Source organism: Podarcis bocagei (assembly GCF_964188305.1).
Source record: "Podarcis bocagei genome assembly, chromosome: 14".
In the NCBI taxonomy this organism is placed as follows: Eukaryota; Metazoa; Chordata; class Lepidosauria; order Squamata; family Lacertidae; genus Podarcis; species Podarcis bocagei.
Genome location: NC_138139.1, coordinates 14,911,097 through 14,926,883, shown reverse-complemented (window position 1 = coordinate 14,926,883; position 15,787 = coordinate 14,911,097). Strand labels below are relative to the sequence as shown.

Genomic DNA, 15,787 nt, shown 5'->3' with positions numbered 1-15,787 from the left:
CTTCTCTTTACCAACTCCTAGTCAAAACAGGATCATTGGTTTTAAAAACATTTTGGGAGTAGATGTACTATATTCCCCAGAAGCCAGTTTATACAAATGATACTTAGCAGCTAATCTGTGACTGACGCAACACAGATTAGTACAAAAAGGTCAGGGTTTCCTTATGTTATTCACACACAGATCTAAGCGTTGCATGCTCACAATAACTTTTGCCACCCCCCCAAAGAGAGAAGAATTTCTGTTGTTATAGAGTGCAAGTAGGACTAGAAGTGCAAATCACTCACACTTATTATTCACTGTGCACCTTTGTAATGTCTGAAACCGATTAGAGAATTCAATCTCAAAAGGAATGAAATACAGTTTAAGCAGAGATATTGGTGTGTGAAGCATTGGATGGGGGGGCGGTATTCCTGACAAGAGGATCAGATTCACAGGCTGCAGGTATTGTTACATCTGGCCCCATCTCTCAATGTTGATGGCATCTGTGGCATGAAGCCCCTTTCAATAGTTAAGGCTGGAAAACCAGCTGTGACTCCTCTTGGGCAAAGACAGCCTAGGCCACAGATTGTGAACCTGCGGTTCTCCAGATGTTGCTGGACTAAACTGCCATCAGTCTTGACCATTGGCCTTGCTGGCTGGGGCTGATGGGATCTGGAAGGTCACAGATTGCCCTACCCCTAGGCCTAAGCAATTATGCATTTCCGAGTCATATCCAACTTAAGACTACTGCAACATATTGTTCAGGGACCTGCCTCTGAGAATTTCTGAAAAAAATCTACTGGCCAAAAATACCACTGATAGACCACTGACCAGAACAAGCCAGAGGGAACATATCTTATCTTAAAACTCAGATTTCTAAAAGATCACCTACTCCCCTTCAATGTTTACCCCCAATTCCTGAATTCTTCTCAGGAGTCCCATCTGGTGCTATTATGCCTTTTTCAGCACTAGGCAAATATATATTTTTATTTACCCAAGTCTAAACATTGGTTGAAATTATTTTCTTACTACTATATGCTTACATTATTCTACTGTTTTTAACTGGTTTTTAACCATTGGTTATATTGGGATTACTCTAGATTTCATTAAACTACCATGATAGTGGCAATGCAGAATGATGGGAAGTCAATCATAATAATAAAAAAATGCATCCAGGAGAATCAAATGAAGTAGTAAAGCTTTTCCTGGAAGGTACTACTTCTAGTGGCAGGGTGGAGAGTGCCTCTTTTAATTATCCTTAATAATCCAAGCCCCGGTAAAGAGAAAATCAGCACTCCTTGACTTGCTATTTTTCTAGTGGCAGTTACATTTCTATATGGGGAAGCAGTGAAACCTGCAATCCCAGCTCCCTTCCTAAATAACGCAAGTCAAGACAACTTTTTACCAGCTTAAGTTCCAACCCCCGCACTGCATATAGAACAAAAAGGGCCAACACCACATAATTAGTTAATCATGGTCCACACATACGTGCATGGATCCTTTGCAGGTTAATTGTTTTTTCCAGTTCTCTTCGTAGTTTCACTTCTGCTCCATATTTTCCAACTGTCCCATCATCCACCAGTATGAAATGGGAATGAAGATTATTCAAGACGTTAAGTTTGCTCAAAGGATTCAGCAGGGTTTGATATGGAGCAACAACCTAAACATAAAACAAAACAAAAAGACCTTTGCATGGATACAAACCTGATCCCCCCCCCCCAAAAAAAAGTGTGGCAGGCTTCAAAATTCCCTTTTCATTTGCCAATTGCCAACAATCTGCTTATCCATCAGCTGCAGATTTCTGCTTCATTCCCATATAAAGCAAGTTGTAATACCAGGAAGTATCAACACGTTAATCTTATTCATAATTGGGATTCTTTATTCTTTAAAATCACAATGAGGTAAGAACACGGCAAGGAAAAAGCAACCAAAGATCATTGCCAAGATGGTTTTTACTCTAAAATATCTCATTGGAAGACTGAGGTTTTCAAAGTTTCCAGACAGGGTTGTTTTTAAGTAGACTAGATTGATTCTGGCATGCCTTTGTATGCAGGTCCCATTTTGCGAACACAATCTGCTCTCCAGAATTGGTTCATTAGGTGAGCATTCACATAGCAAACCACTGATTTCAATTGTTCCTAAAAGGAAAACCCCAGTGTTTTCCTGACCAAGAAGAAATGACAAAAAAATCCATGGCTCATAACCGCCCCCTCACCTCTGAGAGAATTACTTTCCTTAATGATCTCAGCAAAAATAAAATACAGTAACAGCTTTAAAGAAAGTCATTTAGTCATCTTGGTTTTTTTGCTGGCTGTGTACAGTCATTCTGGCTCCTTTCCTCAGCCCAGCATTTTCGCCACCCCACACCCCCAGCTCTCCCCTTCTCCTTTCTTTTTTTCCTGCCTCACAGTATGTAGGACCAATCTTCCCCTTGTGTGCATATAAGCTGCTCATGAAGCAGCAGCACTGTAAGAACTACACTAGGGTAGGAAGGCACAGGCAGAAAAACTTAAGAGGCGAGGCAGAGAGCTGGTGTGGCTGGCGGGGAGATCACAGTTCTCTGCACACAAGGGAAACTGCTCGTGCAGAAGCACCATGCAGGATCCGATCCTCCCACTTAACAGCTGTTAAGCATTGAGATATGATGCTGCGTAGTGCTGCTCCCTCACAAGAAGCTTCTCTGCAGACAAGTTTAAGGGGAGGCTCTGAGAAGGGAAGGGAAGAGATGGTTTGGCTGGCAGGGAGATGCAGCTGGAACTGAACTGAGGAGACAGGGAACAGGGAACATGGCACCCAAAACGGCTGTCCCCAACCAGCAAAAAACAAACAAGAGGACTAAATGATTTTCTTTAAAGCTGTTATTTTAATTTCACTGAGATTCTTTCAGAACACACCCAACTGTTTGTATAAGTTTGTACAGCTGTATAGCTAGGTTTGGGCACAATTTCCTCACGTTTAGGTAGTTGAGTTTTCATGTAACATGTGTTCACAAAGCGGGACCTGCGTGTACATGGTTCTGGGATGGCTAAGTGACATCCATTTCACAAAAAGAGTTTCCTATTCGCATCACAACCTTACTTCATGAATTGAATAATTCTGATCAAAGCCTTAATGTACTTACGAATTTTCTTCTTTTCATAAACAGTTGAGAGCACAACAATAATAAATGGGCAAACTTACATCTCTCCCAACGAGGTCATTTCTGTTTTCAATTACTCCCCAAGGAGCTATTCCAATAGTGCAAATCTTTCGAGATGATCGAGAGGCATGTTCCTTGAGGGCATCACCAACGTGCTTTGCAACTCCTGTTCAGGATCAAAGAATATTGCAGTGTTACTAAACGTATGTTCTACCTGCAGCAAATATCTACTGAACCCAATGGCTCAGTTCACACCATGCTTTAGCAAAAAACAAAAAAGCAAAAACCACTTTCTCATATTAGAAGGCAAAGTAATGTTATAACACTAGCACTGAAATACATTTAAGACCGATGTTTACTGTATTATAGAAAGACTTGTAAAAATGTGTAAACACTAAGGTTAAGTTTTGAGCCTTCCTTATTACAAACAAATCCTGGTGACGTGAACGGGCTCTCCAAAAGAAACTGAGCCTAAAATGTGTCTCTATGATGTCACTGTGTGCAAGTGCTTCTATAACCCACACGACGCCAGTGTGGTGTAGTGGTTAAGAGCGGTAGTCTCGTAATCTGGGGAACCGGGTTCGCTTCCCCGCTCCTCCACATGCAGCTGCTGGGTGACCTTGGGCCAGTCACACTTCTCTGAAGTCTCTCAGCCCCACTCACCTCACAGTGTGTTTGTTGTGGGGGAGGAAGGGAAAGGAGAATGTTAGCCGCTTTGAGACTCCTTAAAGGGAGTGAAAGGCGGGATATCAAATCCAAACTCTTCTTCTTAAAGTAAGCATTTTACACCCTCAACAATGCCCGAGTTCAAAAGCTTGCAGGATTGAAACAAGACATGTCTTATGAAACAGTTCCAATGTGTCGCATCATAGCTTGCTTATCCAAAATTCTATTATCAATCGGATCATCATGAAGGGCACCTTTTCAACTACTACACTTTTGAGCTGGAGCACAGGTTTGCAGGCCAATTATGGGTACCACCTTCAGTAGTTTGTGAATCTGTAGCATAAGCAGCTCCACTTGGTAGAAAATATGGGGTAGTTTCTGGCAATGTGGATGTATGTCATTTCCAACATGACACCTAATGATTCCAAGCCTGCTGTCCACATGGCCGTGCAGACTGCAATCATATTGATGCCAATTTGACATCAAAATAGCCATACAGAGATGATATCCAGGTGTCTCAAGTGCATGTGAAGTGGAAAGTATATTTAGAGTCAAGACTTCACCTGTATTCACTCCTCCAGTTATAATCCAGGCTCCTGTTGTCACTGCAGCTTTAATAAGGCCTTTACCAAGCAACTGTTTGATGCGTGGATGAAGCTCAAATTTTTGCATCCCTCCATGAACAGAAACAACAAGCTTGGGCAGTTCCATCTGCCATTCTTTAAGCATAAGCTGTAGGATGGCTTCAGGTCTGGTGTCATATGACAGCCGCACATACTAACAAAAAAGAGTTGGGAAGGGTTAACCTTTTTTAAAATAATGCACTCAGGAAATTATAACCATACTTATGCAAGGGTAAATAGGCATTTCACAGGTCATTCCAAATGCATGAAAATTTCTAATGGGAATTAGAGAACTGCCAGAGGATTCTGAATATGTCACAATAATGATATTTAAAAACCTAATCGCTACATGATTTATTTTATTTGTAAACACTGCAAAAGCATTGAACATTGTGTCAAAAGGGTGATTCCATAGTGAACACTGTAACATAGACACTTTGTTAATATTTTGTGTCTTAGTCAATATTATTTAACTCCAATTAACATTAAGCTATTTGTGTGTTAATTGGTTTGATCTTCCCATAAAAAATAATCAAGCAGTATAGCACAGGTAACTCAAATGTTCTCTTTTTATTGTGTTTTAAAAGATGTGACTGATATAACAACTTTGCAACCTCAATAATCTATCTGTAACTTGTTTTCTGTAACTTATTAATTTAAAATTTATGTTATGTATTTTTGTGTTTGGATGAAAGGTGGTGTGAAAATTGTAATAATAATATTAATAATAACAATAACAATAATAGAATGTACTAATTACTTCAATTTGGGGTGGGGGACACAAACATAAATTTAAAATGTAAAGTGCAAATAAGTCATATGAAATCTTGACTTCACTCATCTCTTTACATGCTACTAGCTTCATGTTTAGATATATGTTTTCATATTCACTTGTAAATTCATTTCAATATTATTCCACTCTACCATTAAGCAATATATGGAACATTTGATACTGACCTTAGCTCGATACGAATGAGAGCCTCCTTGAAAGTTTATGATACCATAAGCATCTGTGGAACTCTGCTCAGTATGTTTTTCTACAGACCACTCTTCTACCTCCTGATTAAAATTTTCACCCAGTTTCACATCTGAATATTTCATGGCAAGGCTGGCAGTAAAGCAAGCATGTTGGCGGACCAAGCGACCACAACAGCACCTGCAGATATTCATCGCAATTTGCGGAATTGGGGAAACACACAAGAGGTAATTGCATAAGCTGTTGTCCATTCTCACAGTACTGGATATGCATTGATTTAGGATGAAAATACCTATTAATAGTTTTGTGCACTTAGTTGTTTTTTTAAAAGTAACTATCCAGGCTGATTTGCACGATTCTGGCAAAATTTCTTAACCAGTTGTCTTTAAATCCTTTAAATATTGCCAGAGCATAGAAAAATAGAAGATCAACTCAATTTACTTTACAAGGAACTCATCACTTTTCACACGTTTTCACACACTGGAAAGAGCAACAGAATGTATGGACAAATGTCTTATCTGAAAAACTGACAAAAAGTGTGCATACCTTGAACAGCACATTTGATGTGGACAATTTTATCAAAATATGGTATTCAAAAGAAGACTCTGATTACTGGCACCACTGACTTTGCACATAGGCTTGTTGCAAATCTTATACATTAATCTTCTGTTTCAGGGGGAGAGGGGCAGAATGGGGGAAACAATGTTTGGTCATATTTTTGTGTGTGTTTCCTAGTCGCTGGAAGGCTTTGACATTATCTGAGTTCACATAAGAAAGCAGTTCACATAAGAAAAGTCAGAGCAAAGGTATATAGGATGACTTATAATAGTAATGTAGAAAATATAAAGCACAAAAGAACTAGAATGCCATGACTAAGGGTCAACATACCTTTCACTACCAGCACTGGTGAAAGGTCTACCTATATCCAGTTTCCCTTGTCTACCCACATCCTTCCATGTTTTAATTAAATCTTCTTTACATTTTTACTTGTCTTTTGCTTCCAGTCATTTCTAAATAAATTACAGAACCATCAGCTTTCTGATGTTTTACTTATGTCAAATAATTAAAACAGTATTTTCAAAAGAGATACATAATTGCTTCATCTTACATAATCATACCTGACAAGTTGCTGACAAATCTGACATCCTGGAAGGCATCTATGATTAAGAATACAATAAAGTTAGAATTTTTCCTGTATTTTTATTAAATCCAATTTATAACTAAATATGACCGAGATCATTCTTAATATATTTGTCATTACTTTCTGTAATTCACACCACAAATTATTTACTGTCCTGTCATGTATTTTGGGATATGCCTCTTTAGAAGAAAGCACTGTAACTGATTATGAGGGCAATTTTGTTTGCATGAAGGTGGTGTAGAGAATAATAGAAAAATGACTGCTCATAGTTGTACGCAAGATATATCATTGTAATGTTACATAGAACGGAATACAGATATGATGCACATATGATAAAGTGCAAGATTTTACTGTCTACAGAAATTCACTGTTGGGATAAATCCCGCAATACTTGGAGATCTTTTGACAGCTATGAAAAAATTAAAAATAATTTCTAAAATATGTTGAATACGTTTTTAGTTATGATTATTCATTATTTTTAATTTATAACCTGCCCTTCTTCCCCAAAGGGAGCTCAGGGCAGCTCACAATAATGTAAGTGCATAAACCACAATAACTTACTGCAGAAAAGAGTTACAAACAACAGCATAAAATCTTCATAAAACTACTAGCCAAAAGCCTGCTTTTTGTTTTGTTTTTTAAAAAAGTATTTATGCATTTCCAAAATGCAGGTAAACAGAGGGAGAGTCTGATTTCCCTTGGAAGGGACTGCTGCCACTAAGAATGCCCAGAGATAATTATAAACCCTGGGAAAAGAATAACTAGATTCCAGTTGTTTGAACCTGCAATCTAGCGCTCAGTGTTAAAAATATCAATGGCACTTTCAGAAGATACATCAAATTGCACTGTGTTGAAATGCATTTTTGAAAAATTTATGTTTAACCCCAGGTCTGCTTAACACAGAGATCAGCCACAGCAGTAAAATATATGTAAGGCAGCAGACAACTGAGCATAGTCATGCCAGATGGGATATGTGCTACAAATGAAGAAAACAAAATGGTTTGTTATTTGGGAAATGTCCCAAATTAACAAGGGTGGGTCGGAAGTATTGTTATTGTTGTTTTCTTAGTTTTGTTATATTTGTATATCAATTAAAAAACACAAAACAGCTTCCCGGTTTATGTTCTTGATATCAACAGATTTTTCATGTGTTTCAGTTTGATCAAAGCGAAACTTGTGCAGGGTCCTTTGGCTTCAAAGAATGCAAAATATATATTTCAACATATTTCACAATCAAAAACAAATGTTAGCTATCTCCTGTTCAATTATAACAAAACTTTAAAAGCTAAATTTTACTTTTACTCAGAATTTGTACTGAATTCAGAACAAACTGAAGGTCAGCTCCTCCAGTCCTCTTTCCACTGCAGTCCCTTGCACCTCCCAAAAATCATCTGCAGATTCCTCTGCTCAAGTTTTCCCCAATTCCTCAAGAGAAGCTTGAGGCAGGTGCAGGGGGCTGCACTGGAGAGAAGTGAGCAGAACATTCATTTTCTGAGCACGATCCTTATGGTCACAGCACATAATTTATACTTGAAAGTTAAACCTTCCGCTTCCATCGTTTTTAGTTTACCTGTGAGGATCCTTTGAACTTGGTATAATGTAGACACATTCCCGTTTGTTGAAAGTATTTTCTATCCAAGATTTCTGGGACTGTAAAGCAAGGAATTTTCAGGATCATGCAAAAACAATGTCAGATATTATACAGTACTGCAGAGAGCTTTTTCTCATGGGATCTACCACCCATGTTTAACAGTAAACAACGCCTCCCTGACTCCTTTCCCCCCCTCCAATATATTTTCAAACATACACAGATTCTATCCATTATGCAGGCCTGTCTTTGGGGTAACAGAAATCAAGCCCCATCAAACCACCTTTTCATGTTTGTTATGGCAATACCTGCACAGCCAAAATGTTAATTAATTCATTGCTCTCTTATAGTGTTAAACTGCTATAAGGTTTTGAAGCCGGGTTTATTCATAAGAAGTGTGAGAGGAGAGCTCTGCTTGCTTTGATTACAGAACTCACCAACTTTACAACTACAGCTGTGAGATATAAGGGACTCCTCCATGAAAGATACGATAAAAGGACAATCTCATTGTAGAGGAGAGGCAAAGAACTGAGATGAGTTTATCAAAGATTCTCCCAGCCTAGTGATAAAGTAATTGAACCTCCAGGTGTGAGTGCTTTCATGAGGAAACTGGCATAATTTCTTTATTTTGGAAGAAGTCTACTGAATTGTTTGGGACACTGCCCGCAAGCAAAGGATTTATAATATACATAAATGGCTAAGCTTTACTTCAGAAAGAAAAGGTGCAATTGTACAGCTTTCCAATAAATATTCAGTAAGTATTCTTGAAAATATTATTCATTTTGAATTTTCAGACTAAATCTTTTCAGTGATAATACATAATATGAATATTAGGACAACAAACATAAAAGGGCAGTACACATCCCACTGGTATACTGTGAAGAACCTAGTGCTAAAGTTGCTAAGGACAGCACTTCAAAATTATTCCACATTTATACATTTGTTTAAAGAAAGAACTTATTTGCTTTCAAATCCTCTATGAAATGCATGTTCCATTAATCTCTTTCAATATCCTATGCGAGTGAGTACAGGATTACAGCATTAACTCTAGACAACACCCCCATAAAATGTATAAACAAATAGTTTTGATTAAGCTGATTATAAGTTGGAATAAACACAAGGACAACAAACACACACTATTTAGCTGCTATAACCATACGAAAAAATTGTTTTTGGAATATCTATCAAAGAATAAGGTCCACAAATATCTATTTTAGAGTTGCCACCAATCCTTGAACAGAGAAACATGTGGATGCCAACCCACATATAAAATATCCTGAGCTTACTCTAAGTTTTGATCTGCAATTTAAAATAAATAATAATAATAATAATCTGCATCATTGAATTTCTCAGCTTTACATCAGGGTAGATAAAAGCTGCCCTGAAAGTCTTGCACTGATGAGTGTATAATGAACAGCTGTACAACCAAATGAATTATAAGAGTTCGTCCAATATTATAATAAGCAAGCTCTAGAACAGTTCTCATTATTCTGCTTCTATAAGCTCTTGCACATGCAAAAGAAAATCTGTGGATTTAGTTTCATGCCCCTCCATACTCCAACACAAGATGTAAAACAAGTCTTCCATGAGAAGTTTTTGGAGCCAAGTAATGCTACAACTGGTTTCAAGCCAGTAACACTGCAGTTTTATTCAAGAACCTTATTCTTCATATCTATGCTTGTCTTTTTGATCTATGCTTTGGATAGGTTCCTTTCTCTTCTACCAAACTTTCAAAGCAAGATATTGTTAATAAGGTAATACAAGACAAGTAGTAAGTATATACCATAGTGTTAATGGTAAGAAAGACTTTTCAAACTACAGTATCTTTATAGATACATGCCTGCTGACTTCAAGCATTTGAAGGTGGCAAACAAAAGTATAAGCATTAAATGGACTTCAGTGCCTTCAATTCATTTAAAGTAAGACGTAATGTAATACAATAGTAGAGAACATTTGGTAGATCAGCAATTGAAGATATGCTTGTATTAGTCCTTAAAATAAATACAGTAGTTAATTTATTTAGAATAGTAGATTTAAATACTAAGCACAATTTCTGATATTTCAAACTAAGCTAACAAAGGTCTATAAAACTGTATCCCTTATTATTATTGTTTTGTTCTATGTAAAGGCACCTTATTTGTTTAAACTGTATTAAGCTTAAATGTTAAAATTTTAAAAACCAGTTAGCTATTTTTTAAAAAGTACCTGCTCAAGATACAAGGTCCATCTTATTTTTTCTTTGCAGAAATTCATGGTGAACAACTACTAGCAGTCTCCTTTGAGAAGCAATCTTATACCGCTCAGTTCACTTTAATTTAAGGTTTTGCAGATGACAGGTTATATGCTGCTAAAGTGCTGGATGAGATCAGCCCTTAAAATAATTCAACATAGCATTACAGGTACCATCCTATTATCACATTTGAATAAAGTGAATGTTTTCAGGTGTTTTCCCTCTAAGCAAGTATTCTATCCTCCTCCAAAACTTTTAGAAATTTAAAAGCCTTCTGTAAGAGAAAATGGGATTCTTCAGAATCCATCAAAATTAATATGCACATTCTGCCATATTTAACCAAAGTATTATGTTCTGGTGATCCGTGTTTGAATATTTAATATACAGTGGTACCTCAGGTTACATATGCTTCAGGTTACAGACTCTGCTAACCCAGAAATAGTGCTTCAGGTTAAGAACTTTGCTTCAGGATGAGAACAGAAATCGTGCTCCGGCAGCGTGGCAGCAGCAGGAGGCCCCATTAGCTAAAGTGGTGCTTCAGGTTAATAACAGTTTCAGGTTAAGTACGGACCTCCAGAACGAATTAAGTACTTAACCCGAGGTACATCTGTACAACCATTCCAAAATATTCACTATTCATGAATCATGGTAGACACTTAATGAGTCTGTAAAGTGGCTGCCAAGAACAGCAACTGAAGATTTGTCATGGCTGGCTAGCCAGCTAGAGCCCACCCATGCAGTAGGACAATAATTGAATCGTGCAATCTGAGTAGATGTTTGATCCAGAAGCATTTAGGGGAAGCTATTCCCATAAGTCTACTGCCCTTTCCAATTTCTGTAACAAAGTCCACCTAATTTGAGTGGCACATATTAAAGCACTGTTGTGTGATGGCACACTGCTTTTGTGTGTTAGAAGAGCAGCAATGACTACGGCTATATACATGTAGTGAAACAGTGGGCAATTCAGTAACAGAAGCAGAAGTAACTGCAAGAGGTTTCTAGTAGCCAGATTATGCTTAAGAGAAAGAACCAAAGGGGCATCACTGGGCAAAGTAGTTTCTCTCTCCTCCTGGAGTCAGTGAAATCCTATTATGTTTATGCAGAAATAAATCCCACTGAGTAAGTAAATCTTTGATGTACTTATTTGGTAAGTGCCATTGAAGGCTGTGGCCAGCATTACTGATCCCCATACCACCCTTCATCAAGCGCAAAAGAGAACTTATTACTCCCCTGAACCCATGAACAGAATCTGTGATTGCAGGAAAACAAGGGCCCAAAGTATTGCAAAAGAAACTAAACACTATCTGGACTTCCTTTTCTCACCACGGATTCAAAGCAGGGGTGAGGCACTAATTTCCATCCACACAGAGCCCCACCCAAACCTCTACACATGACAAGACAGGATCAGGCCTCAAGCTCACACTGCCTTCCCAATTCTTCTCCTCCCAATGGGGAGGAGACTGAGTTCACTGACGGAATGTCATGTTTATGTGAATTTAGGTTCCATTGACCCTGCAATCCAGAATCTACAAAGCACTGCAGTACAACATCTGTATTCACCAGTTCCTCTGAATGCAACAGCTCCTTCCAATTTCTCCCCACACACCCCTGGTTTCTTGTGCCAATTAACAGGATTGTGACCTCAGAGGTCGTTGTTCAGAAACCCAGAGGGAAAAGGGTTTAGGGGTGCATTGCGGGATTGAAATTGGGCTTGTATAAAAACACAGACTGAGCAGACACTTTGCAGCTGAGTCTCAATCATATACTGTATTTCAGACACACAACAGTAAATTACTCCAGTTCCACACCAACTTGCACCTTAAAAAGTATGATGTGAATGTACAGATCCCAAACATGCTAGAAAATATTCCCAGTATATTAAAGCTATTTACTCATGGGGGGGGAATGCACATGCATAAACATGATATGGACATAAAAAATTTGTTTTAACTTTGTTTCCTATGTGTACTATAGGCAAAAAACATATATCCCAAACCCAACCAGTACGTACATCTAAAACAGAAATTTAAAATACAAAGCACTGCAACGCAGGTGTGACACAATCTTTTGTTAATTTTCTTAATTTAAAATAAAAAAATTCCTTCCAGTAGCACCTTAAAGACCAACTAAGTTAGTTCTTGGTATGAGCTTTCGTGTGCATGCACACTTCTTCAGATATCTGAAGAAGTGTGCATGCACACGAAAGCTCATACCAAGAACTAACTTAGTTGGTCTTTAAGGGGCTACTGGAAGGAATTTTTTTATTTTGACTATGGCAGACCAACACGGCTACCTATCTACTTCTTAATTTAAAGCTTACTATGGCATGACAATATGTAACAGCTCTGCCTGCAGTGTTTTAAAACAAACTACAAAAGTTATCGTGATATACAGATCTCTACAACAGACTGTTACTAAGCATTTACTATAAATCCACAAATTTCCACTATTTATAATAAATTGCTCACTTGAAAGAAATACTTTTATTAACCAAGCACATGGTGATCATGGGACTAAGCTGTGACCCATGCCTAGTTGACTGTAACACCTCACAGTACAAGAGCAATAGCTGGAAGGCCAAAATTCCAAGCATAGCTCTCCTTATCTTCCTATCATCACTTCCAGCCAATGAATCTCATTTTAGAAATTGTGCACCTGGGGTAGACATTATAGCACACCAAGTTCACACATACAAATTAGTCTGCCAGCTGCCTTTCTCTCTTTCTTTCTTTCTTTCCTGTCCATACATAAATTTACAACACTGATTGCAAGTTACTTTTGTTCTCAACTAGATCTGAATAATATATAAAAAGGCACACCTAAAACACCTATGAGGATGCCTCAAGAATGCATTATGTTTATCAGGCATATTTCTCCCGGTGTGTTGTGCTCCTGATTCAAAGTGCACCTTTCTCCAGAAAGGTATTCTTCTGAAAACAGAATCTATGTATCATATATCAGTGTAAAATCTACTGTAGCAACTGACTCGGTTATGTCAGGGCACATGAACTGCTTTTAACCAGAGTTCTGAAACAAGCTTTGTGGTTAATAGGGAACCCCAGTCCACATTAAGCCTAGCTAACCATAAAGCTAAGGTTTGGCTTAGAATTATACGTGAACTAAGCTTATGCATTATTGGCTTGGGTCCCAATGGTCATGAGAAGAGTTCTGCTCACAGAATAGTTTTTCTACCTCATTGTGCATCCTCCCCAAAAAGCAACATAGAGAGGTTTGGGGCTGGGACCATATAGAACAGCATAACATGTGCTGGTGGCTGCTACAGCAAGGATTAGGAATTGGCAAACTTTTGAGATACCAGTCTTGGTGCAAGTGGATATTTCCTTCATTTATGCACCTCTATTTCTGAATTCAAATCACTACCTCTAAACTCCTATTCTGCAATGGCAAAAGGAATGAATGAATGCTGCTTCATAGTTCAAATTCAGCTGCAAAAGAACTCTCTAATATAAAATCTACTTCACTTTTTGAGATACCCCTTAATACAGGAGATCTTATCTGAGAGGTTATCTTATGAAAGGTTGCATGTACAAGCTTCCCATGAATAACTTACGTTTTTAGGAGTATGTTTCCTAAGAAAATCCCAGTTTTATTTAAAACTTAAACAGACACCTTTAGAAGGAGTATTGAAGATTGGTCCTGTTTTTAAAACAGCTTTACTTCATTTTGTAATACAAAAAACGATGGAAGGATAAAGGTACGTTTTATTTTTTCCTAGAATTGTTTAAACATTTAGACTCCAACAAACCCCAACAGACGTCTCACTCCCTTGCTCATTGCAATTTTAAAGTTACCTATTTCTATAATTGCTAAGTCTTAAACAGGACAAAGAAGGACTAGCTAGCCAGCTCATGCAGCATGCTATATTTAAAGCTCTTCTCCAAACAGTAAGATCTGAGACGTTCCGAAGCACAATAAGAGGCAGGGGGAATGACAGTTAAACTTTTTTCACAAAATTGACAATAATAAGTCAGCTTATTTTTATAACTATACCCCCCCCCCCGAAAATTTTCATTGGCCTGTCCCATTATTTCCTGTGGTTAGCTGAAACAGCAGGTCTGGCAAGTTTACCCCAGAACCATTACCCATAAACAGCTAGCTAAAAGTACACAATGAGTTAATAATCCAAAACTGATACAGTATCAATTAAGTATTCCATCCTGACAGTAAGCTTTTTATTTACACACAAGGATGTGTTTGAGTGATTCTTCTCACCCCTCACATCTATGTCTGGCCAGATTGGAAATGGGTGCACTTCTCCCTCACTGTTCAAACAAGGGAAGTCCTATTTTTATTAGTATGTATGTCAGGCATGGGCAAACTCGGCCCTCCAGATGTTTTGAGACTACAATTACCATCACCCCTGACCACTGGTCCTGTTAGCTAGGGATGATGGGAGTTGTAGTCCCAAAACATCTGGAGGGCCGAGTTTGCCTATGCCTGATGTATGTTCTTCCTTACCCAACCATAAAAAACCAACAATGGGGGAAGAGGGAAAGAATCCTCTTAACCACAACTCCTCTGTGCAGGACTTTATATTCTTTTCATTTTATGAATGGAAAATGGAGGACTATACTGTACTTGTTTTCACTGAAGAAAAATCAGAGTTAATAACTATGCTTCTTTAGTTACTTGAATTGCTGTCAGACACATGAGAATAAATACTAACTGAATTACTAGACACAATGTCTTCACTGTTAACATGCACTTCTTTTTTTCTACCAGCTGTACAAAATAATTTATATATTAGGTTTTATAATGCATCCTCTCATTTATAAACAAACTGCTGATTAGTATATAGTATACTATATTAGTATAGTATTCTTAATTCCTAGAGAGTCCCATATCTTTATTAACACTGCTTTGCATCTGATGCCTTGCCACATTTTTCTGATTTTTTCCCCCCATGAAATAAAACATGAACTAGCTCCACACCAAGTACTAACAGAAATGGTGAAAAGTTATCATGGTTTTCTGTGTAGAACGCCTTTTATTTGGCTGTAACATTTGACAGAATAAAGATAATTCAACACCGTTTGTTGCATTATTCTGCATTACGTTGTCTTTCTAATGATAAGTAATTATATTGTTTTTTATGGTCTTATTCTTAAAAAGGCTGATGTTATGAGCCAGCAAACCTCAGAAATACAACTTTTCCTAAAGATTTACACAATCTTTTTGGCCGCTAGTGAAACAGCACCCCTTCATTCAATCAGTCTGGTAAATAAAATAAAATATGTCAGGGGCCTTGCTTACTTTCTACCACAGACCTTATGTATTATGAAGAGCAGTGAAGGGCAAAAGAGCCTCGCCTCCCACACCCTCAGTCAACTCCAGCTGAACCACGGTCTCTCCCAGACCATGACTTTAAGAACAGAAGTGGCTGAGAAGAGAAAGAGTTCACAGATTTATTTATTTATTTAATAA

The 15,787-nt window shown here is 37.8% G+C and overlaps 1 protein-coding gene across 2 annotated transcripts in view; it reads right to left on the bottom strand.

The window, feature by feature from the left end:
* The window catches only part of TRPM7 (transient receptor potential cation channel subfamily M member 7), a 72,718-nt gene that overhangs the window by 36,836 nt on the left and 20,095 nt on the right, over positions 1–15,787 (bottom strand). For both annotated transcript variants that reach the window (XM_081169967.1, XM_081169968.1), the window contains exons 2-7: positions 8,095–8,174; positions 6,502–6,540; positions 5,365–5,563; positions 4,348–4,561; positions 3,160–3,284; positions 1,468–1,639 (exon numbers count right to left, since the gene is read on the bottom strand). In XM_081169967.1, the coding sequence (XP_081026093.1) occupies positions 1,468–1,639; positions 3,160–3,284; positions 4,348–4,561; positions 5,365–5,563; positions 6,502–6,540; positions 8,095–8,174 (829 nt within the window). The remainder of the gene's footprint in view (positions 1–1,467; positions 1,640–3,159; positions 3,285–4,347; positions 4,562–5,364; positions 5,564–6,501; positions 6,541–8,094; positions 8,175–15,787) is intronic.